The sequence below is a fragment of the Cnephaeus nilssonii genome (assembly GCF_951640355.1).
Source record: "Cnephaeus nilssonii genome assembly, chromosome: 18".
In the NCBI taxonomy this organism is placed as follows: domain Eukaryota; kingdom Metazoa; phylum Chordata; class Mammalia; order Chiroptera; family Vespertilionidae; genus Cnephaeus; species Cnephaeus nilssonii.
This window is the reverse complement of record NC_137089.1, coordinates 55,424,408-55,449,221: the sequence shown is the minus strand read 5'-3', so window position 1 is coordinate 55,449,221 and position 24,814 is coordinate 55,424,408. Positions and strand designations below refer to the sequence as shown.

The 24,814-nt window shown below is 53.2% G+C and overlaps 1 protein-coding gene across 3 annotated transcripts; it reads right to left on the bottom strand.

The window, feature by feature from the left end:
- Window positions 1-1,177: 1,177 nt before the first annotated feature.
- On the bottom strand, window positions 1,178-23,143 carry DECR1 (2,4-dienoyl-CoA reductase 1). 3 transcript variants are annotated; one of them, XM_079796063.1, is made up of 12 exons: window positions 23,008-23,143; window positions 13,828-14,030; window positions 12,292-12,349; window positions 12,095-12,181; window positions 10,731-10,878; window positions 7,233-7,332; window positions 6,167-6,239; window positions 4,374-4,520; window positions 3,907-3,969; window positions 3,571-3,765; window positions 3,010-3,201; window positions 1,178-1,807 (listed from the first exon to the last, which is right to left on the bottom strand). In XM_079796063.1, exons 1-10 carry the CDS (start codon window positions 23,056-23,058, stop codon window positions 3,706-3,708), a joined length of 990 nt encoding a protein of 329 aa, XP_079652189.1. In that variant the 5' UTR covers window positions 23,059-23,143; the 3' UTR covers window positions 1,178-1,807; window positions 3,010-3,201; window positions 3,571-3,705. The 3 variants fall into 3 exon arrangements, with proteins under 3 accessions (XP_079652189.1, XP_079652190.1, XP_079652188.1); XM_079796064.1 differs by having other exon boundaries at window positions 3,575-3,765; XM_079796062.1 differs by having other exon boundaries at window positions 3,010-3,765.
- Between the last annotated feature and the right edge of the window lie 1,671 nt (window positions 23,144-24,814).

Below are 24,814 nucleotides of genomic sequence, written 5' to 3'. Positions count from 1 at the left end.
TCTTAGGAATAACAATTTGAAAATGTACATCAAGGGTCCTTAAAAGCTTTATAACCTTTGATTAATAGTACTAGAAGCCCGGTGCACGAAATTCGTGTATGGGAGTGGGTGTCCCTATGCAATGGGACACCCACCCCCATGGGACAGCCTGCACGCTCTCCAATCTGGAACCCCTTGAGAGATGTCCGATTGGGCCTAAACGGGCAGTCGGACATCCCTCTCACAATCCAGGACTGCTGGCTCCCAACAGCTCACCTGCTTGCCTGCCTGCCCCTAAACGCTTCTGCCTGCCAGTCTGATCACCCCCTAACCACTACCCTGCCAGCCTGATCAATGCCTAACTGCTCCCCTACTGGTCTGATTGCCCCTAACTGCCCTCCCCTGCTGGCCTGATCACCCCTAACTGCCCGCCCCTGCCGGCCTGGTTGCCCCTGAATGATATCCCTTTCAGGCCTGATCACCCCCAACTGCCCTTCCCTGCTAGCCTGGTCACCCCTAACTGCCCTCCCTTGCTGGCCTAGTCACCCCCTACTGCCCTCCCCTGCAGGCCTGGTCCATCCCAACTGTCCTCCCCTGCAGGTCATCTTGTGGTGGCCATCTTGTGTCCATATGGGGGTGGCCATCTTTGACCACATGGGGGCGGCCATCTTGTGTGTTGAAGTGATGGTCAATTTGCATATTACTCTTTTGTTAGATAGGATTACTTCAGGAATCCATCGTGAGGAAACAATTCCAAATTTTAAAGATGTTTTATACCCAAGGAGTTCTTCACAGGTGTATATATTACACCAAAAAATAAAATAACCTACTTCCAAAAATAAAGTATGATAAATATAAACAATGATAGCCCTGACTGAGTGGCTTAGTTCATTGGAGCGTCATCCCATACACCAAAAGGTTGTGGGTTCGACTATGGGTCAGGGCACATACGTAGGTTGCATGCAAGTTTGATTCCTGGTTGGGCAAGTACAGGAAGCAACCAATGTTTCTCTCACATTGATGTTTCTCTCTCTAAAATTCAATAAAAAAATACAACCTCGAGTGAGGCTTAATATATATACATATATATATATACACACACACACAAACACACACAAAGAAATATGAAAAAATCATTTTTATGAAAAAAACAGGATCTGTTTTATTATGCAATCTCAACTTTTTTTAAAAAGGGAGAGATTATGAAAACATTGGGGGAAAACAATATTTATAAAGTTATAAAAATGTGAACACAGTATTAATTTAACAAAATATATGGATGCAATTGCACTGGTAGAATTAGTGGGAGGGAGGCATGTAAAGTCCAGAAGAAGAGGCACAGCTCAGAGCGAAGATGTTCCCACTGGAGGCCTTCAGAGCGGCACCACAGGAGGGCTTCCTGCCAGTTACACAAACAACAACTTCCATATCAATAAAAAAGAGATGAAAAGGCCAAGGCTGGAAAGAACTGTGTGAAAGTATAAACAGAAGTCTTCTTTAGGAAGTGAGTTTTTACCCTTCCTATCATATTGTATTTTCACATTGTCTATGATAACCAGTCTTAGGAAGTCAGGGTGGTCCGCCTTGGAGGCGGCACTTCGATGGCAAGAAGAGGGAAAGGGGCGCCCTGGGCCAGAGCTGGTACGGCGGGGATGGCAGAGCCACTTCTCCCAAATAGAGCACACCCGGCTGTGTACACGCCTGACGTGCAGAAGTGTTCCACGCGGGCTCAGCGACACCCTCACCTGGAGGAACTGCTCCCAGCAGGGCCCCTCCCAGGAGCTGGGCTGAGGGGACAGTCAGTTGCTGAGTGTGCACTGAGCCATTCCTGGGAAAGCAAAATAGTCCTTTTAAAACATAAGCTCAAAATTATAGCTGCATAGACTTGAGACTGGCTTTCTTATTTGACTAGAGGCCGGGTGCACAAAATTCGTGCACGGGGGTGTGTGTGTCCCTCAGCCCAGCCTGCACCCTCTCCAATCTGGGATCCCTCTCACAATCCAGGACTGCTGGGTCCCAACTGTTCGCCTGCTTGCCTGCCTGATTGCCCCTAACCGTTTCTGCCTGCCAGCCTGATCACCCCCCAACCACTCCCCTGCCAGCCTGATAGATGCCTAACTGCTCCCCTACTGGCCTGATTGCCCCTAACTGCCCTCCCCTGTGGCCTGGTCACCCCTAACTGCCCCCACCTGCCAGCCTGGTCACCACTAATTGTCCTCCCCTGCAGGCCTGGTCAACCCTAACTGTCCTCCCCTACAGGACTGGTTCCCCCTAACTGCCCTCCCCTGCAGGCCTGGTCGCCCCTAACTGTCCTCCCCTGCAGGCCTGGTCACCCCTAACTGTCCTCCCCTACAGGACTGGTTCCCCCTAACTGCCCTCCCCTGCAGGCCTGGTCGCCCCTAACTGTCCTCCCCTGCAGGCCTGGTCACCCCTAACTGTCCTCCCCTACAGGACTGGTTCCCCCCAACTGCCTTCCCCTGCAGGCCTGGTTCCCCACAACTGCCCTCCCCTGCAGGCCTAGTTGCCCCCAACTGCCCTCCCCTGCAGGCCTAGTTGCCCCCAACTGCCCTCCCCTGCAGGCCTAGTTGCCCCCAACTGCCCTCCCCTGCAGGCCTGGTCACCCCTAACTGTCCTCCCCTACAGGACTGGTTCCCCCTAACTGCCCTCCCCTGCAGGCCTGGTTCCCCACAACTGCCCTCCCCTGCAGGCCTAGTTGCCCCCAACTGCCCTCCCCTGCAGGCCTAGTTGCCCCCAACTGCCCTCCCCTGCAGGCCTGGTCCCCACCAACTGCCCTCCCTTGTAGGCCTGGGTCTGCCCAACTGTCCTCCCCTACTGGCCTGATCGCCCCCAACTGCCCTCCCCTGCTAGCCATCTTGTGGTGGCCATCTGTGTCCACATGGGGGCAGCCATCTTGTGTATTGAAGTGACAGTCAATTTGCATATTACTCTTTTATTGGATAGGATTCTCAGGATGACAAATCAGTCAAGGCAAATACAAACTTAAATAAAATGATACACAAGGACACTTACAAGCTTTGAGCCTCTTCCTACAAAGAGGATCTGGTTTTCTTTCCAGGCAGGGGCAGATACGACCTCCTCAGTGTCCCCTCCTCTGACCTCGGAGGCAGATGAGTCATTTCCCCGCCGGGTGCCAGGGGGAGTGCGTTTGTCACCGACTGGAACTCCTTCTTCAGGGTGTCCAGCCTGGCGGCCAGTGAATGTCTAAGGGCAAAGGCTGTAGGTTAGTCACACACCAAACAGAAAGCCGGCTACAAAGGGGCCCGGCAAGATTTGTTTGAATTAATACTGAGCGACCCAAAGAAGATCACAGCCCCATGGAGAGGGAACGAGCGGGAGGCAGAGTCCACTGGTCCCCCCCAGACCTTGACTGTCTTCCTCTCAGGCCCCATCCCCACAGGCGCCATTTCCCTCGCGGCTCCTGCCAGTCCCCGGCCTTTCCCGGGGCCTCTCCCACTGCCATGCACTTCTCACCTCTGTCAAAGCCTTCACTCACTGCCCCCTTTTTCATGTTTAAAATAATTTTGAAGGAACCAGATCCCATTTCATGAATCTTGAATACACAATGCCTACCTACCACTGGCCTGGTACACAGCACACACTCAGCGAATGTTTGTTAATTAACAATTTATTAGACTTGAAAATATTCAAAAGATTATAGGCAGTTTGTGTCGTTTCCACGGTAACCCAGATGAAGGCCAGGGTGTCTTAGGAGCCTTTTGCCTTCCTGATCAGCTCTTCCATGGTGTCCCACTGCTCCTTGGTGACCTGACCCAGGAAGAGAAAGGGCAGTTTGACGTGGTCCTTACACATGTTAAAGCTCAGTACCCCGCTGCTAACTGCTCCCCGGCCGGCCCGATTGCCCGATTGTGAATATAATCACATATTATATTCACAAAATGGCATTACCTTCTTCAGGCTGTTGAATTCTCCTGAAATAAATACTTCCTCTCCACCATCAAATCTAATGACCTGAAAATAGAAAATAAAAACTCTGAACCTAACTCCTTTCTCAAGTTTCTGAATCATTAGCCACTTTCTCATCCTTAGGTCTCTCAATCAAATCCCAAATTTTAAAGTCAGGCTTGATTAAACCTAAGTTGGTTTTATTTTCTTTAGAATCTTCTTTCCACCATCTTTACAATTTCAAATTGTACCCAATCTTAAAGGCACGTCTACCAGAGTAATTTTTATTTAATAAAATAAATTTATCAATAAATTGATTCCATAGGCTAAGCAATGTATATTAATATTTGGTATTATTTAAAGCTAAGTAACTATTTTAAACCACATTTATATTCAAGATCATCAGGATTGGTTCCACAGGTGCCTCCCTCCGCCCCCCTCCTCCCAAAGTGAAGAGGCCTCGTGCTCACGGCCCCATTGATCCAGGAAGCGTAGTCGCTGCACAGGAACGCGGCGAGGTTGGCCAGCTCCTCCACGGTCCCCAGCCGGCCGCAGGGGATCCTGTCCACCATCTCTTTCTCAAACACTCCGGTCGGGTCCAGGCGGCTGAAGGCACCCTTAGCAACGAAGGCAATCATCAGACTGCATCTTTCAATGCCACGCCTTTCCCATTTAAGAAACAAATCGGCATGAAGTGGACTGTTACCATGGCTACCTGTTCACACCTTAGGCTTTGTAAGCAACAGATAATTTTGCCAAATTCTTCCACAATAACTTTAGTTCAAAAGAGATCATTTTGTCTCATATTGACCTAAAAGAAACACCAGAGAGTGTGACCTTTAACCTACGTTTCCTCGTCTGTAAAATGAGGCGCCGGTCTGGGCTGCCTCCCCATCTCCGTGAGCACCGCGAGAGGGCTGGGGCTGTCCTCTGATGCGCCGGAGCCCCGCGTGGGGCCGGGGTCCCTGCCGCCTGGCTTAGCAAACACAGAAAATGCCTCAAATAGGACACATTTAAGAGGGAATTCCTTTTCTTCTCCTTTCTTCTCAATAAGAGGAAAAGGGAACAAGTGTGTGTGTGTGTGTGGGGGGGGGGGGGGGGGTATTAACAAGTGGTCCAGAGAGGAACACCGCGGTGCGCCCTGTGCATTGCCACGTCCGCCTCCTGCGATGCCCAGGCAGACGGGGGGGGGGGGGGGGGGGGGGGGCGGGGGGGTGACGGCGCCGGAGCAAAAGGCCTGGCTCTGCTGCCCTGGAGCCCGGAGGTGACGTGTCCGCAGACAGGCGCTCCCGGGAGCGCCCACGGCCGGTGTGCAGCACCAGGGACAGCGGGCGCAGGCCCAGCCCCGCTCCCGCACTCGGCCCTCGGCCCTCGGGGTTTCTAGTCTTGGGTTTTCTTTCATCTTTAAAACCATTTGCTTGTGGTTCGCACCTCACTACAAACACTGCGGCCGAAGTTTCTGTGTCTGTCTCGCTTCCTCAGCACCTCCGCACACAGCAGGCACTCAATAAATGTTGAGCAGATGGTGAAATGCAGGCGGTCCTTCCTGGCCGAGGCCCTGAGGACGCTCCGTGACTAGAGGCCTGCGCACGGGCCGCCTGGCATGTGTTTGGACATCAGCTGTGGAGCTGCCCGAGCCGTTCAGCCACACTGCACTCACGTCCCCCTCCACCTGCCGCACACCCAGCACAGCCGCTCTGCTGTGTCAGCCCAGAACCACCTACAGCCCAGACTCCTTCGCACCATCTCCCACGCCCTCCCACACACAAGCTCCCGAGCGGCGCCTCAGTCCCCACACCACATGCAGACTGGGCTGTGACCCCGCTTCAGTGGAGCCCGGTGAGGGAGGAGGCCGTGGGGGGGTGTTCGCCAGAGGGGCTCCGGGCGGCGGGGTGTAGCCAACAGGCACAGAGGAGGGCCGGGCAGGCCGCCAGGTAGGTTCCCACAGCACCTCGCCCACTCACAGCACACATTCCCATCACTCCTTTAAAAAGCAGTCCAAGTCAGAATCTTTAAAACAAAGTAAAAAGTAAGAACTACAAGATAGACGCAGATCATTGAAGCAAACCAGGCAAAGTGCCCAAACTGAGGGCATGAAACTGCCAGCAGATGAAGACATGGAGAGCTGGCGCCTGCCCCCCGCCCTCCTCAGCCCGGAGGCTGCAACCCGCTCCCGGCCAGCTCCAGGCGCAGGCCCCTGCGCGTCCTCCACAGGCAGACCCCGCGCGGCGCCCCTAACCACGCCCCGCGACCAGCGACTCACCTTGGTCTTGATGGGCCCTGGCTGAATCACGTTGAATCGCATTCCATATCTACCCCACTCGGCTGCAAGAGACCTGAAGGTTCAAACCAACAACGCAGAAATTAGACTCCATGTTGAAAATAATAATAACCAAGCGTAAGACACGCCAGAGGCCACACCCAGCCGCAGGTGCTATGGCTGCCCCTGCTACAGACAAGAAGTGGAGTCACGAGGTGAAAGCCAGCTGCCCGCTGCCCGGCACTGACACTGGCATGTCCGCCCGGGCCGCTCGCACGCCGCAGCGCCAGGTGCAGCGCCAGCCCTGGGCAGAAAGCCTTGGGAGGCTGGGCCCGGGGCCCGGGGCTCAGTTCTGCATGGACAGGGTCAGTTCGGTCGCCGCGGTGCATCCACTCCAGTGTCAGGTCTCACCAGTGCTCGGTGGAAGAAGGGTGGGTTCGAGGGCGTGGTGTAGTGGCGGAGGGGCGTGGTGTAGTGTGTAGGGTCGTGGCAGAGTGGCGGAGAGCGTGGCAGAGTGGCGGAGAGTGTGGCAGAGTGGCGAGGGGCGTGGCAGAGTGGCGGAGGGTGTGGCAGAGTGGCGGAGGGTGTGGCAGAGTGGTGAGGGGGCGTGGCAGAGTGGCAAGGGGCGTGGCAGAGTGGTGAGGGGGCGTGGCAGAGTGGCAAGGGGCGTGGCGTAGTGGTGAAGGGGCGTGGCAGAGTGGCGGAGGGCGTGGCAGAGTGGCGGAGGGCATGGCAGAGTGGCGGAGGGCGTGGCAGAGTGGCGGAGGGTGTGGCAGAGTGGTGAGGGGGCGTGGCAGAGTGGTGAGGGGGCGTGGCAGAATGGCAAGGGGCGTGGCAGAGTGGTGAGGGGGCGTGGCAGAGTGGCAAGGGGCGTGGCGTAGTGGTGAAGGGGCGTGGCAGAGTGGCAGAGGGCGTGGCAGAGTGGCAGAGGGGCGTGGCAGAGTGGCAAGGGGCGTGGCAGAGTGGTGAAGGGGCGTGGCAGAGTGGCGGAGGGGCGTGGCAGAGTGGCAAGGGGCGTGGCAGAGTGGCGGGGGGCGTGGCAGAGTGGCGGAGGGCGTGGTGCACTCACTTGTTCAGGGCTTCCACCCCGGCCTTGGCGGAAGCGCTGGGCACCACGAAGCCGGACCCGCTCTCCGCGTAGATGGTGGTGATGGCGAGAAACGCTGCTCCTGGGACGTAAGAGGGCGGAGTCAGCAGCCACATCTGCGGCTCTCACGGCCTCTCTGGGCGTGTCTCCTCGGCCAGGGCAGCAAAAGCAAAACTAAACACATGGGGCTGCATCGAGCTAAACCGGCTGCACAGCAAAGGAAACCATGAGCAAAACGAAAGACAGCCCTCCGAATGGGAGAAGACAGTCACAAAGGACATGTCGGATGAGGGGTCAATATCCAAAATATATAAAGAACTCACATAACTTAACCCCAAACCAGCCACCCAAATAAAAAATGGGCAGAGACATTTGTCCAAAGAGGACAGACAGAAAGCCAACAGATATATGAGACGATGTGCAGTGTCGCTGACCGTCCAGGAAACGCGAATTAAAGCCGCAGGACGCACGGCCTCACACCCGTCAGAAGGCAATTACCAGCACCCAGCAGGACAGGTGCCCCGAGGGCGCGCTCCGCCGGGGGTGCAGACTGCGCAGCCTCTTGGGAAAACAGTATGGAGGCGCCTCAGGAAATTACAAATAGAGCTCCCATGTGACCCAGGGATCCCAATGCTAGGAATGTATCTGAAGAAAATGAAAACACTAATCCGAAAAGACAAACCCCTGTGCTCACTGCAGTGCTATTTATAATAGCCAATATGGGAGCCGTCTACGTGGACAGACAGCTGGATAAGGAAGCTGTGGTACATATAGACAATGGAATATTAATTAGCAATAAAAAGAATAAAATCTTACCATCTGCAACAATATGGATGGCCTTAGAGCAGCAATTTTCAACCTTTTTCATCTCATGGCACACATAAACTAATTACTAAAATTCTACAGCACAGCAAAAAATATATTACATTTTTGCTGGTCTGAAAAAAAAGGTATAGTTTTGATTCATTCACACAGGATGGCTATTGCTGTGCTGGCTGTTGTCATTGTTTTATCTGACGATCTCAGGGAAAGAGGTCAGCGCCCCTGACTCAATAGTCAGGTAGTCACTCTCTCCGTGGGGAGCTGGCCACGCCCCTGGCACGCGGGTTGGGAACCACTGGCCTAATCACCGGCCTTACGCTGAGCGAAGTAAGTCAGACGGAGAAAGTCAAATGCCATATGATTCCACGTGCATGTGGAGTCTAAAAAACAAACCAACTAACAAAACTGAGACGGACTCATAGATACAGAGGCAGACTGCGGGGAGGAGGCTGGGTGCTGGGGGGAGGTGAGGGCTGGAGAACAGCTCGCAGGCACAGGGCAGTCACAGGCACGTGTGTGCAGCGCAGGCCTGTGTGTGCAGCGCAGGCACGTGTGTGCAGCACAGGCACGTGTGTGCAGTCACAGGCACGTGTGTGCAGCGCAGGCACGTGTGTGCAGTCACAGGCACGTGTGTGCAGCGCAGGCACGTGTGTGCAGTCACAGGCACGTGTGTGCAGCGCAGGCACGTGTGTGCAGCGCAGGCACGTGTGTGCAGCACAGGCATGTGTGTGCAGTCACAGGCACGTGTGTGCAGCGCAGGGCATACGTCAGTAACACTGCGATAAACATGGACAATGCCGGCGGGTAGCAGACTATGGAGGTGAGACTTTGTAAGGTTTAGCTCGTTTCTTTTGATCTAGGGATCAAACATTCAATATTTTCCTGCCCATGTCCTTTGAGACTACATTCTTAAATAAAACCCCATGATAGTCTCTCTTTTAGTCTTTCCTCATTGCAGGCTCTCTCAGCTCTTTAATAAAAAGAGGTATTTTCTCACACTGTTGACTGATATTCACATTTGAACACGATGGCCTGGTGAGGAGTGGATCGCAGCGCAGTGCTTACATATCCCTCCCCAAAGACAGCGTGGACTCACTGACCTCGCTGGGATGTCTCCGGGAGTGTCCTGTCTCTTGCTTGTTGAGTGGGGTTAACTTTGCTGAGAAACCTACTTGTACAACATCCCCTCTCAGGGCGGCCCTGAGGCCGGGCCTCGCCCAGTCCCGCCCGCCAGCCTCGCCTCCCACCTTCCTTGCCCGACCACCTCGATGCTTCTGCTCACGGGTCACCAGCCTGCTGCCCTCAAGGGACCCCAGGGTCCCACACTTGGACATAGTTCAGGCGCCACCACACCTGAGTTCCTGGGCTGGGGCTCCGCCCGGAGCAGACCCCGTGCGCTGAGCTCCACAGGCCGTGGAAGGGGCCTTAAACCCCACGGTCACAGAAGCTATGACCAACGGGAATCCTGGAAGAATAAAAACTGGCTTCCATCCTTTGAAAAGTTTTAGCGAATATATTTTTAATGAAGCCCATAGAATTTTAATCCAATGTGAGGAATAAAAATAGATCCAAGTCTGTTTTTAAATGAGCCATTAATGAGAGAAGACAGGAGTCAGAGAGACGGAGGCTCACCGGGTGCTGAAGTGTAAGAGAGACAGTGAGACAAGACACACGGTGATGAGAGATGGAGGGGGAGAGACCGAGGGCCAGGAAGAGGGCCGCGGGGTGAGCGAGTGTGGAGAAGGGCCGAGGAGGGAGCAGAGACCCCAGACCAAGGTTCTGGGGCAGACAGGACCCAGAGGCTCCGCCCGGCGCTGTCCCGTCCCCATCACCCACCCTTTCTGCAAAAAAAGTGAAACGTAAACATCACTCCAACTCCAACCTAGATCACATCCCCTTTGTGGTGGGATGGGTGGCCTGGGTTTGATTTCAGTGACAGCTGGAGACGTGCGGGAGTTCTCAGCGTGTACACACGCACACACACACACACACACACACACACACGTGCACGCACACGCACAGACTTGCACGCACACGCAGCTGGGCCTCTCCAGCACCTGCTGTCTGTCCCCACACCCTTCCCCAAACCAAACACAAACGTCTTCCTAGTGACCCTGTAAACCACACACCTCAGCCCTCCGAGGCCGCCCCCGCCGACTCCCACGCAGAACCCGCATCTGCCCAGGAAGGCCTTTCCCTCTAACGCCCTGAACTGTCCCCCACCCGTCCGTCCACGCGCAAGAAGACACCCGCCCCCGGCGGCCCCTCCTCTGCCACCCCCACTCCCCTGCCTGGTGCAATAACCTTCCCAACCAGTCCCACCCTCAGGAGACACCGAGAGAGCCTAAGGAAAAAGCCGTTTCCTTCGAAGCAACACCCAATTCCCCGGGAACGCTCCAGTTACACCCAGAGCGCCTGCGCCCGCTGCCCCTCCCCCTCCCCACTCCCACCACCTCCGAACACCAGCTCCGCGGACTGTCATCGGGAGAGCTGGCCACGCCCAAGGCCCAATGCTCCTGACACTGACCCAGCGCATCCCAGCGCTGGGAGGACCTTCCTCTCCGGAGACGACCGCGTCCCGGTGCGGACCCGGCCCTGGCCTCGGTCCAGCCCGCTGCCCCAGGCCGGCGCACGCGGCTGGCAGGGAGGGCGGCCCACCTCGCTGCGCCTGAATGAGCTGCTTCCCCACTTCCAGGGTCACAAAGGCCGTGCCGTTCAGGACGATGTCGGTGATGGTCCTCCAGGCGTTGGGGGACAGTCTCTCCGTGGGAGAAATGAAGTTGCCGGCGGCGTTGTTTATCACAACCTAGCGAAGGAGCGAGCAGTCAGGGGCCGTGGACGAGGCGGCCTTCACCCCCAGGCCTTCAGCTCTCGTTAACCCAACGAGCACAGTGAGCCGCCCGTCTGCTAGGAACACCGAAACTCGAGCCTATGAAAATGTTACTTTCAAATTTCAGAGTCCTACTTCTTCTCTCAAGACCAGGGAGCAGTCTGCTATCTATACATATAAAAGCCTAAGCGACCATCCGACCGTCCGACCGGTAGCTATGATGCACAATGACCACCAGGGGGCAGACGCTCCAACCGGTAGCTATGACGCACCCGGAACCAGAGAGGAGGAAGCCCAATTTGGGGTGCGCTACCTGAGAACCACCCTCTTGCAATCTGGAACACCTCGGGGAACGTCAGAGAGCTGGTTTCAGCCTGATTCCTGCAGGCAGGCCAAGGGACCCCCCCAGTGCACAAATCTGTGCACCAGGCCTCTAGCTGAGGACATAATGGAGGTGAACACCTACCAGGGGTCTCAGTTACAACACCTTGGACTTCAGCTTCACTCCCCAGGGCCCTCCTGCTGCCGACTGCGTCTCCACCTATGCCGGCCCTGCCTGGCTCCAGGGCAGGGTCTCTACCTTGGCAGTCTCTAACCTGAGAACCTTCTCAGGACCAGGGGCGGGGCGGCCTCCCCCCTTACCCTCCCCCCTACCCCACTCCCCACACCCACACACACCCCAGCCTGAGAGCCCTCCCACGTGAACCGAGAAACCTGCGCCCGCCGGGCTCCTTGTTGGTATTATTCTCCACGACAGACACGATCAAGGCCATTCGGCAGCCGAGAGCCCTCTGGGCCCTGGGCTGGGCCAGGGCTCTGGTTAGCCCCCTCCCATCGCAGCGGGAGGTGCGGTTTGCTCTGGGGCCGCCGCCCGGGCAGGTGCCCCCGAGGACTGTGCGCCGCGGTTCTAACCTGGCCACGCGGAGGCACCGCGGGCACTGCCCACGGCATCACAGGAGTTGGCGGGGCACCCGCGCCCACAGGAACCCCGCACCCACGGGGACCCCTGCACCCACGGGGACCCCCCACCCACGGGACCCCCCACCCACGGGGACCCTCCACCCACGGGACCCCTGCACCCACGGGGACCCCCCCACCCACGGGGACCCCTGCACCCACGGGGACCCCCCACCCACGGGACCCCCCCCACCCACGGGACCCCCGCACCCATGGGCGCATCGCCACCGCTCACATCAGGGAGGCCCGCCACGCTGATCAGCTCGGACACGGCGCTGCGGACCATGTCGGGGTCCCGCACATCACACTGCACCGCCCGCACCTGCAAAGGAACCAGACAAAGGAGCCGCGTGGCTCTGGTGCCGGAAGCAAGAGCACGCGCAGGTCGGTTCCGGAAACTCCTGAGTGTGAGCTGAACGCCGCTCCACGTACCTCGTTTCCAGTGCGGGAAGAAATGTCCTCTGCGGTGGCTCTCAAAACGTCAATCTTCCTGAAAACAAACACACCGTGTCCTGTGCGTGAGTTCTGAAATGATGGCATCTGCTTTTTCTTTTTAATTCCATAAATTAGAATACAAAGAGAGTCTATAGCTTAAAGGGATGCATTTTTGAGACTATACAAAAGCTACAAATAAATCAGTTTGAATGAATGCATTTTTCTAAAAGTTTGATTCAAGCACATTTACATACTAATGTATTGAATTACATTTAAACCAGTTATTTTATATCTACTCATAGGTTTAAAATTTTTTCCTTAATTACAATCATTTATATTTGTTCCCAAGGCTGCTCTAGAAAGAAAACACATTCACGGTGATGTAAGCTTACACTACCCTCCATACTAGAGTCTGTGGTCCATCTGTGATAGCAGGTTTTAGACCAAATTGATGCTCGTAAGTGCATTGTGTCCATTCAGGACCTCATACTCTTGAAAGAAAGATAAAAAGTAATCATGAGTGTGGATTTTTGTGGGGAAGCACGGGACTTGGTTGGAAAGTCTGTCAGGAGGATTCTCTGAAAGGTCGGGGCCTCTAGGGGGACCTTGCGGAAGGCGGCTGACCCTGCCTTGGCTTTTCAAACAAGTCTGAGCCCCCAGGTGTCTACTGGAATCTGTCCGCTTAGTCTTCAGACGTCCCTGCTTAAAGGACACTGCAGACGTGTGTCTTCTCAAGGATTCGTACCTGCTGATGGTACCCAATAGTTAATTTTAGTTCACGCTGTTGCTACAATAAAAGCCTCAGGAGGCAGGTGAATGGGGCTGTGGTTCCTTTAGCCAGCAGTGCCTTAGCCCTCCCTCTCTTCCACAGAAACGTGTGTCAGAGTGGTCATTCACCCGTCGCTCAGGGCCCGGGGGTCAGCCCGGCGGATTATGTAGTGTTACAGAAGAGGGTTTTCCGCACAAAAACGTTACAGCACAGACCAAGCAGAAGCCGTCTGGCCGATCTGCGTTCATCGAAGGCAGTTCCTTTGGCACAGCGGCTGTGATCACATGGGACTGCCTCCTCCCAATGCCCGCACCGTTCACAGCAGCAGAGGGAGGTGCCGCCCATCTCTCGCGCTCTGGACTTACAGCTGTAGCAACCAGGGAAGACCTCTGAGAAACTCCTTCCACGTGGCCCCCCTCCCCACCGTTACCACAACCACACGCGTGTGAGATACTGCCCCTCTGCTAGGACACGAAGGCTTACCCCCTCACCCTCGCACACAGCTGCCTCTGAAGCAGTAACTACATCCCTCCCACGAGAGCAAAGCAGCCTCGACGTGGCACTTCCCAGCTGCACCTCCACCTACAAAGTAGCTCCGTCACGGCGGGGAACGCACCAACAGCTGCTCCGGGTCCCTCAGGGCTTCCAGCTCTCACAGGCCCCCGGAAGCTGACTGACCTGGGGACGTGCCACCGAAGGTAAGAGGCAAAACCAACCGCTCGGGCAGACTGTTTCCGTCCGGAGGCACCTCACGGGCGACTCACCTGCTGGCGATCACACAGCGGGCCCCGAGGCTGGACAGGAGCGTGGTCATCCCGCGGCCAAGGCCAGTGCCTCCCCCGGTGATGAAGGCCACTTTCCCCTGAAAACTGTTAGGTGGCAGCATCGCTTTTTGAAGGGGTGGGAAGAATTTAGACTGAAAAGCGTCACTGCTTTGATATAATATGTTCGTTCCATGACTGAAAAACTAAAAGAGAAAAAATGAATTGAAATTTGCACAAGAGGTGAATTTCAAAACACTAACTCTTTAATATTATGCAAATTCTTGGATTAACACAACTCCCTGTTAACATGTTGGCATTGTATTTAATCCATGTTTACTCTTTCCTATTGGAATGTTTAGTGACATAGAGGCCTGGTTAAAAGCACGGGCTCTGGGGCGAGACAACGTAGTGCAGGCCTCTCTCCCCGGTAGAATAGCCGTCAGAAGTTACGTAACTTCTTTGCGCCTCAGCTTCTGCTACAAATGGAGACAGTGACAGAACCTGCCCCCACGGGGTGCTTGTGAGGATTTCATGAGTTGGTATAAGTAAAATGCCTACAACACTGTTTAACACACACTAAGCACTCTATAAATGCTGGCTTTATTATTGGCAGATGTTTTACTTAAATTTAACTTTAAAAAGCTAACATAAAGCATATATGCCTTTTAACAAAAATATTTTGGATAAAAATCACATACTGCCTTTGAATCACTGAACACAATCATAAAAAGTTCTTTATAAGGTTTATTAAGTCAAATGCCTCTTCCCATGTAGCCTTCTGGTGGGTGGCGGCAGACACGGCCCCTTTCCCAGGGGGCCGAGGACTGGCTCCCTCCTTGGGGCTGGCAGCGGCCAACCTCCTGTGCCCTGTCCCTCCCCCTGGAGACCCCGATCGGCCCGGCCCTGACCAGCCCTGATCTCCGGCCAGGCCTAGGGACCCCACCCGTGCACGAATTCGTGCACTGGGCCTCTAGTTTAATTATAAAAACAAACTTTAAGTGTTGAGCAAATAACAAACAATAAAGAGGCAACATTCATTAGGTGCTTCCCCTGTGTCAGAATTAGACATCAGACTGACAGCCTTCCCCACCCCGCGCAGCAGGCAGCACTTCATCCCACTGCACAGGACGGGCCCAGATGCAGAAGGAAGATTCCAACGTGGGCGTGTGCAATGCCTCCGAACCACCTCTCTCCACTCACTGAGCTCCTGCTGAGCTCAGTAATCACGCCAAAGGCGTGTGATAGTCCCCATAAGTATAATTTGATTTTATTACCAGGGAAAAATTATTAAAAGACAAAATTTGAAAAGGAGTATAAAATAATTGGTGAAGATACATTTGCAAATCTGGTTTATTTCCTTTGGCTTCATGTAGACAAAGCATTTTCCTTTTGTATTGTTTTGTCAAAGCATGAAATCCATGCAGCCCACAGTAACCCTTCTCCACCTAAGTGGCAGGGGACAGAGGCTGCCACGGCCCCAGAGCTATTCCATTAGGATGATGAATCGGGAAATTGCCACGAGTAGGCTGGTGAGTTTGTCATGACCAAGTGATAATGAAAAAATGGGTCCTCATTTCCCACAGGCTCTACGTATGGAGCGTTGATTTGTATGGGGAATTTGATGTGGTACTGTATGAAAGATAAATTAAACAAAGTATTTGCATACAAACTTTCTTTTTTTATTTATTTTAAAAGATTTCTCAATTTCCTAATGTGAAGGTTAAAGGCTATAAAGATAAAAATAATCACATTTGATAAAAATAATTCCTGCCTGGCCGGCATAGTTCAGTGGCTGAGCATTGACCTATGAACCAGGTCACAGTTCAATTCCCACTCAGGGCACATGCCTGGGTTGCAGGCTCAATCTCCAGTGTGGGACGTGCAGGAGGCAGTCGATCAATGATTCTCTCCCATCATTAATGTTTCTATCTCGCTTTCCCTCTCCCTTCCTCTCTGAAATCAATAAAAATATAAAAAAATAATAAATCCTAACAATTGTCTATAATGTAACAGATTAAAAGCCAGCACCGTCTCACCCAGTGTCTGATTTGATCTGATCAATACTGATCCTGAGTCCCCTTCCCCACCGTCAAAAGGGAGGACACTGATAAGCTACCTTAGTCCACATTACCTCTGACCATTCTCAGCATACAGGCTCTGAGCAGTAAATTCAAGCCATCTGTTTGCCGAAACAGTGATGGCGAACCTATGACATGCGTGTCAGCACTGACACGCGTAGCCATTTCTGATGACACGCAGCCGCATGCCGAGGATGAAACATTTGCTGCTCCTGAGGATGAAACATTTGCGACTAGAGTCTTGGAGTTAGTTTTTTCCTCAAAGTGACACACTACCCGAGTTATGCTCAGTTTTTTGGCGAAGTTTGACACACCAAGCTCAAAAGGTTGCCCATCACTGGAAAGCAAGTTGATTTCAACATTAAGATCCAAAGCAATGAACAGACCTCACTGGACTTGTATCCAATCTCCTCTTCCTAGGGAGAGGGATCCTGAACAAACTGAAACAGCATGCTGGCTATTTCACCGAGTCATAAGAAGTGAATACAAAATAGTCTTTTATGGATTCTCAAATCTCACTGTGGTTTTTCTGGATATAAGTTGTTTTTGAGAATGGAAAGAACACCTTTCCTATCAAGATTGATCTTTAAATCTCTAAAATTCTTAACTCAAGTCTTCCAATTTTGGCAATACAAATTTATATTTTAAAAGTTCTGAAATCTCAACAACAACAAAAAATGTTAGCCATCACCTGCCTCCCCAACCACACTCATCTCTCACCTACATCCTGTAAACCGCACCCTCCTTCCCCGCCCTCCGTCACACACCTGGGAGAGCGACCCTGCTCCTCACCCTGAGTGCGATTCTGAGCATCCAGTCTGTCTCGGCCCTACGGGATGAAGGCTGAGACCAATGGAATTTATCCCTAAATTCTTTACGCATTTGGCTTGTCTGAAATGTCTAGAATAAACACCTATAATAGTGGTACATTGGCGATTCTAGACCATTTGTCTTTTCTTAGGCCTGCTGTGTTTTTAAAAATTTAAGCCAATATTTATTTCAATACTGGGAAAATTCAGATAAAACTCAGCTGTCCCGACAGTGAAGTCTACCTAAACCTGGCTGAGCCCATGCCCCCGAGAGCCCCCTCCCTGCAGAGAGCCCTGGCCCGGGGACTTCTGTAGGACGGGCCTCTGAGGCCTGAGACAGGTGAGGTGACTCCTGGTCTAAATAAAACCCAAGAAACCAATACAGGAAAGAAGGGGAAGCATGGTGTAATTTTACACCATAGAAAGGTTTCTGAAGTTTCATGTAAAACATTTCTGTAAACATCACTGTTTAATGTTTTAGGTACATTAATAAGAAAATCCAGTTTCAAATCTGTACAAACCACATAATCATAGACCCCTGTAGTAAAGTTGTGGATCTAAGTGAATATTTAAATAATGCTCGGCTTAGCTATTTCCTCATCATTGTTATATTACTACTAGAGGCCCAGTGCACGAAATTCGTGCACTCAGGGGGGGGTCCCTCAGCCCAGCCTGCGCCCTCTCACAGTCCAGGAGCCCTAAGGGTATATCTGACTGACAGCTTAGACCCACTCCATACAGAGATAGGGCCTAAACCGGCAGTCGGACATCCCTCTCACAATCCAGGACTGCTGGCTCCTAACAGCTTGCCTGCCTGCCAGCCTGATCACCCCCTAACCACTCTCCTGCCGGCCTGATTGACGCCTAACTGCTCCCCTGCCAACCGGATCACCCACAATTACCCTTCCCTGCTGACCTGATCACCCCCAAATGCCCTCCCCTGCTGGCCTGATGGCCCACAACTGCCCTCCCCTGATGTGACCCGCCTCCTCCGTGCCACAGAGCCAGGACCCCCAGGCCTCACCACGTGGAGCAGCCGCCAGACCCCACCTCTGCTGTGCACTTGGCCATCTTGTGGCGGCCATCTTGTGATAATGTTGCACACGAGGGCCACCTAGGCTTTTATTAGTATAGATTGCCTGGGCCTCCACATTAACATCCCGTTCCTCAAAAACATCAAGTCCTCCAGAATAAAAAGTACACGCATTAGCCCTGGCCTGTGTGGCTCAGTGGGTTGGGCATTGTCCATGCACGAAAAGGTTGCAGTTGGATTCCTGGTCAGGGTACATGCCCGGGTTGTGGGGTAAACCCAATAGGGGATGTGCAGGAGGCAGTCAATAGATGTTTCACTCTCACATCCATGTTTCTCTCTCTCTCTCCCTTCCTCTCTCTAAAAATCAATAAAAATATATTTTAAGAAATTTAACTCATTAGCATGACATTCAGGCTGTAAGCCGCACACGTGTGTTTAATCTAGGTGGCCCCGCGGCTCCTGTGGGGGCCATGGCCCAGGTGCACCTCTCCGGTGCTGGCTCCAGAGCTTTGTCCCCTTCTCTCAAGCCGGGTCCTGCAGACTTCGCTCCTCACCCACCCGCCTCCAATGGCCGCGCTCAATGGGCTTGTGGGTGAGCCAAGAGCCACTAGGGGGCAGCAAAGCATTGCCACACTTGACACAGGTTCGCAGATCTCCCCCCTCCTCCCAAGGTGACCTGGGGGAGGGCAGAGCCGGGAAACTGGCCTCAGTCCCTCTCCACCAGGTCCAGGCAGGGGAGTAATCTGTGCTCCCCAGCCCTCTGCACCCTGACCCTGGCCAAGCACGTCCCCTTCACCGTGGCTCCTCCTTTCTTCTCAGCCTCACCCACTCACGTCCTTTCTCACCCGGGAGGCAGCCTCACAACCAAGCAGTGCCAGAAACTCTGCTGGCACCTTAAACTGGTGCCTCTTAAAATGGGTCCAATGCCCTCCTCCCCACACCGGGGAAGGCCGCAGGAGGGCAGGCCGCTCGGTCCCCGGGGTGGGCCCGCTCAGCACGCCTGTTTGTGGCTTGTGACACGGATGGCCGGGCTCCAACGCCAAAGCCGGGGAGCAGACAGGCCAGTCTCCGCAGCCAGGCGTGCAAAGCCCCTGTTTCACCAGTTCAAGTAGCTGTTTCCATCGACTCTAAACAACGGCATCTTGAAACTAGTTACATCTAAGGAAAAAGTCCAATCCATTGATGTGAGCATTAACAAGCATTTGCATATAGAAACACGAGGCAAAGAGCTTTAAAAGCTAGTCTGCATACAAACACACTGACAGCTACACACTCGCATTTAAACACAGGAAGACACTTTTTCTCTTACCAGATTATTGAGGTTCGAGATTTTATAATACATGATACAAGAAACAGCTCATTAAAGTCACTCTTAGAACCTGTTGATATAAATTGAGACAATTTCTTCAGAGGCCAATTTGCAACATTTATCAAAATGTAACTATAAATACCCTTCGAATCAGCACCTCCGAAATTGGGGGTTTTTTCTTATCGATGCCCTCACACGTTGGGGGCAGAAAGGAGCCATGTTCGAAGCGACAGGCCGGGAGAGGACGTTGGCTCAGGCGGACTAGAAAGCCCCACGGGACAGTGGCCCGGCCTCATTTTGGGGAACAGCCTCGGCCGGTCACCCTGTTTGACTCCACAGGAGGCAGCGCACCAGGGCGAGACAGCGGCCACCCTAACAACAGCCCCAGCCTCCAGGGCCAGCACTAAGGGGCTGAAGGACAAAGACCCCATCCAATCAGAATGGAACACTAGTCCCCAGCCTCCGCCCCTTGTGGTTTGGGCGCCTATAATTCAACCCCAAGAGCAGCGGAGGCTGAGGCCCAACCTTCCCGGGTGTGGCTGCATCCCCCCATTCCCTCTAATAACCCCCCTCTTGCTCACTGCATCCGCCTAATTCCCTGAGCGACTCCAATCTTACACAGATATCCATTAAGATGAAAATAAAATTAAAATGGCTATTATAATCACATCAAAAAGAACAAAATGCTAATACATTTAATAAAAGTGGTGTAAGACTTGTAAAGATACCTGTGTTCATGGATTGGAAATGATCAACAGATTCCATTTCTATTAAAATCTCAGTGGGCTTTTTGCAAAAGTTGACACCCTTATTCTAAAATTCGTTACTATTTTTATTTTTTAGGGACTCAGATATGCAAAGGGCTCAAAGTAGTCCGTCCCCCCCCCCCCCCCCCCCCCCCCGGCCCCGTCTCCCCTCCGCCCTGTGAGGCTCCGGGCGCACAGATGTGCTCAGAACACAGCCCTCCTTCCACAGCAACACCAAGGCCCAGCTGACAAACCGAAAGGCAGTTAGCTGGGCTCGGGCTCCAGTGGCTGAATCATGCAGCTGCTGCCAGCAGCAAGGCTGGAATTAGGTTTTGAGCAATAACACGTCTCATAGCCACAGACAGGAGGCCTGGACAGTGGCTGCCAGGTGCGCAGGGATACTCCTGTGTGTGCTAGTTATCTGTCTGCAGTTAGATGTGCACCCCGCCCATGCTTCGCCGATCCTACACAGTCCAGGGAGGTGAAATCAGAGAGAGGAATTGGCAGGCAGTTTGAAATTTTCAGCTGGAGTCTCACTCCTTCTGACCTTTCATTCAGATCATCTCTTATTTATCCCTGTCACGTTAGCCCAAACTAACATGACTCTTTTTTGTTAGTCATGTTAGTTAGAAACAACTCCTGGGTTTATGTTGACTTGGGAATGTGCTTATAAAAATGCAGCAGCGAACAAAACCAGATGAGATCCTTGCCTCCAGGAGGCTTATATTCTGGAATTCTTAACTGTAAGGAAAGATTTCTTAGGCTTTCCAGATAGAAGAGAAACACAAATCAGGGGACAAATCCAGCTGGCCTTATACTTCTCCCGACAATACTCAGTGCCAGAAGACAATGAACCGATGTTTAGTTCTACGAGGAACATGAGTGTGATGCCCCCAAGCTGAAGTATGCCCACACACCAGTCCTTTCCCTGCAGTCGGGTAGCTGGAAAGACAGTCACCAAATGACACCCATAACTATTTCTGGGTGGCCAGGGTGGGCCATGTGTTATTGTTATTTTTAAATTTCTTTAACTGTAGCACCTGAATTCATATCGACCAGGTATCATTTTCATAAAAATAGTAAAAAATTATTACTTTTATGAAAACCAAAGAAAAGAAGCCTGACCGTGACAGGTACCAAAGAGTGAGCCTACCAAGGAAGAATGGCAGGTCAAGAAGAAAAGCTCAGGAAGTGAGCTGGACCTCACTGCATGAGGGAGGCTGGCGTTGCCAGCTGATTGTTCTTACTGATTTTGCTCTTGCACTAAAGTGATTTTAAGGTCCAATCATGGGTTATCATCCCTCATTTAAAACAACACGGGGCTCAATGACAGTAGGTACCTTTTTCAACCAAAGAATGTCCAACACTTAGTAGGCACTTAATTAGCATTTCCTGATACACAACTGGATAAATGAATGTTTTCCTCAATACAACTAAAAGCAGGATTTTAATTTAATTTTTTAAGTCTTTGTTCCCAGGTTCAGGCACAGAGCCAGTTCTGAATGTTGGTTTTGTAGCTAACCACACAATTTAACACAGCACCTCTTTTTTTTTTTTAAATCCTCACCCAAGGATATTTTTCCATTGATTATTAGAGAGAATGAAAAGACAGAGAGAAATATTGATGTGAGAGAAACACATCAATTGCTTGCATCCTGCTGGCACCCAGACCAGGATCTGGGCCTGGGCCGGGGAGGAGCCTGCGACCCCAGTACATGCCCTTGTCCAGAATCTGACCAGGACCCTTTAGTCCACAGGCTATCCGCCCTCTATCCACTGAGCCGAACCGGCTAGGGCAACACCGCACTTCTTAAATAGAACGTGTAACCAAAGAAACATTTCTCTTGGTTCTCGGTAACAAAAGTATTCAAGTAAGGGGCTTCAAGCTGTATTTGCACACACGGCAATTCCAGCCCCACTGATGTGCAGACTTGTCTTCCCCAGGAATTCAAACGAGGGACCCGCCACCCCTCACAACAGGGTTTCTTGCCTCCAAACCCCCATTCTCAGGAATTTCAGAATTGTCAGATTACAATTAATTTTTAAAGGAGTTAATCTTCTCCCTCTCAGCCTGTACTGGCGAATGCTGTCAGAGGAGTGCGTGAGCTTATTACCACAATCCCAGTTGTTAGTGTTGGAGACTTTCCCACCAGAGGGCTGGTGTAGGATTGACTTGAGAAAGGTCTGTGAGAAGGAATCAGAAACCATTAATTAGCCTCTCAGATAACGACCTATAACCTAATCTTCCCAGGAAGAGGAACCGGTACCGCAAAGCCACCGCCCTGAACAGATCTTTTAAAAAGAAAGTTGTGTCACTTGGGAGACTCAGCAGACCGTTTCGTGGTGTTCTCCTTACCTGGATTGGCCCTTTTTCAAGAAACACAGCGGGGTGCCCGCCTGTCAAGTGGTCAGAAGCGCTGGGGCAGCGGGCAGGTTATCTTTGCGCCCGGCTGCGGGAACCTGCCTCTTAGGGTTTTGTTCAGTTGGGGGAGGGGCTATGGGACCTTCTCCTTTCGCGGTCCCATCCCTCCGCCCCTGCAGCCCCTCCTGCGCGCAGTCTGCAGGCCGAGGTCTGGGGTGCACGGGTGCGCGCCGCCCAGCACCGCGCCGGACAGCGGGGTGCTGATCTTTTTTTCTCTTTTTATGTGAATTTGTTAGTATTGATGTTTTTTAATTGTTTTTGTTCTTTAAATATATATATTTATTGATTTCAGAGAGGAAGGGAGAGGGAAAAAGAGACAGAAACATCAGTGATGAGAGAGAATCATTGATTGGCTGCCTCCTGCACGTCGCCCCCCCCCACTCCCACCCCCCACCCCCAACCCTCACCCCCACCCCCATCAAGCCCGCAACCCATGTGTCCTTGACCGGAATCGAACCTGGGTCCCTTCAGTGCACAGGCCGAAGCTCTAGCACTGAGCCAGACCAGCCGGGGCTGCAGCAGTGTTTGACCGCGCAGACAGCACCAGACCGCGCTGCCATCAGAAAGGGCCTGCTGGGGCTGTCACTGGCCGCTGCGCACGCACGGTCCCCTGTCCCAGTTGGCACGCGCCTGGGAACCGGACGACCCTGAGAACCGCGGCGGGCCCGTACTCCTCGCGCCAGGACCCCCGTCCCCGCCCCGGGCCCCGGACGCCGCCCCGAGGCAGGCAGAAGCAGGGTGCTCGCAGGGACCCCCGAGCCGGCCCCTCCAGCGCCGCCTTACCCGCCGAGGACCGCGACCTCGAGCAAAGGAAACCCGACCCAGCAGCGCCATGGCGGGAGCAGGACGCGTCGGAAACGCGGCCAGGAGCCCGGCAGTGAACGCGGGCGTGGCCGGAGTCGGGGGCGTGGCTGGGACCGGGGTCCGGGTCGGGACGACACTGAGACTGGGACAGGGGTCAGGGGCGTGTCTGAGACCGGGGGCGGGGCCAGGAGACGTGCCTGAGACCGGGGGCGGGGCCCGGAGGCGTGCCTGAGACCGGGGCGGGGCCAGGAGGCGTGTCTGAGACCGGGGGCGGGGCCAGGAGACGTGCCTGAGACCGGGGCGGGGCCAGGAGGCGTGTCTGAGACCGGGGGCGGGGCCCGGAGGCGTGCCTGAGACCGGGGGCGGGGCCAGGGGCGTGTCTGAGACCGGGGGCGGGGCCCGGAGGCGTGCCTGAGACCGGGGGCGGGGCCCGGAGGCGTGCCTGAGACCGGGGGCGGGGCCAGGAGACGTGCCTGAGACCGGGGGCGGGGCCCGGAGGCGTGCCTGAGACCGGGGCGGGGCCAGGAGGCGTGTCTGGGGCGGGGCGGGGCTTGCGCGGTGGAGGCGGGGCGTGGCTGAGACCGGGGTGGAGTCCGGCGTGGACGGAAGGTGCAGGCGGGAGCCGGGACTGGTGGGCCAGGCTGCGCTGCGCGGCGCCTCCCGCCGCCGGAGCTGGTGCGGAGGGGCTCCTTCGCTCTCTGTAGTTGTCCCGGGTGCGGTGCGGGCGGCCTGGCGGTGTCCTCGTAGGGTGCTGTGACGACGTCACCCTTAGGCTCGGGGACCTGGCCGGAACCCCAATCCGGTTGGATTCACAAGAACCCACAGTGTATTGGAGGCTGTGGTGAGCATGTATAGCCTCCAGAAAGTAACAAGAAAACCCCTTCCAATTGTTCTGGCCCACAAAATCCGTGGAATTTAGGGATTCTGCAGCCTGGGGCACACTTTTTTGTGTTCTATTTTTAGAAGATTTGCCAATTCTTGCTCATATGTTCTTTAAAACTATTTACTGTCATATTTAGATCTATTGTCCATAGGGAGTTGATTTTTTGTATGTTTGTCTTCCTATCTTCTGTAGAGTTAACCAGTACCCCCCAGATCATTATTGGAAAACAAAACAGCACAAGACCTTTCCACCATTGCTCTGCATTGTCACTTTTGAAAAATTAAATTTATACGTGTGAATGTTTTTGGGGTCTTTCTATATTAACCCATTTGCCTATTGTCTATCCTTGTGCCAACAGAACACAGATTTAACGGTAACTTTACATTTTGTTACATTACAGAATACTTTTGAAAACCAGAACTTCTGTGATCACAAGTGTGCTCTAGGTCGTCTGTGAGGTCCGAAGGGCTGGCGACCGCTGCTCTCGGGTGTTCACTTTGTCGGGAGCAGGATGTGGGATGGATGGACGCAGGAGGGTGGTGAAGGATTAGGGACTCCTGGATTGGGAGCAGAGCCTACAACAGTTAGGTCCAAGTGGAAGTGGAAAGCATTCAGCTCCTGATTAGATGCAAGTGTACCATTATGAAACAGAGAGGTTGGGAGAGGTTGATTTGAACTTGGAGAAGAGTAAAAATAGTAAGTTAACGGGTGAAATCCTTATCTTTACCATAATCGTTACCATCATTAGGATCCATACAAAGGAATGACTGAAATTTAAGAAATTGCAAACCCATGGAATTATATAAGTGGTGTTAGGGTTTTGGGGCCGGTAATGTGGACTATGAAAGAATTCACAACTGCAAAAAGAGATAGATGCAGAGAGGAAGTTTATTTTTACTTCCC

Excerpts from the sequence above, each read along its gene's own strand:
- DECR1 (XM_079796062.1), bottom strand. The coding sequence starts at position 23,058 with ATGGCGCTGCTGGGTCGGGTTTCCTTTGCTCGAGGTCGCGGTCCTCGG. Across the intron at positions 12,182-12,291 it reads CTTCCCGCACTGGAAACGAG|GTGCGGGCGGTGCAGTGTGA; the intron begins GTACGTGGAGCG and ends GTTCCTTTGCAG. Across the intron at positions 7,333-10,730 it reads GCTCATTCAGGCGCAGCGAG|GAGCAGCGTTTCTCGCCATC; the intron begins GTGGGCCGCCCT and ends CTTACGTCCCAG.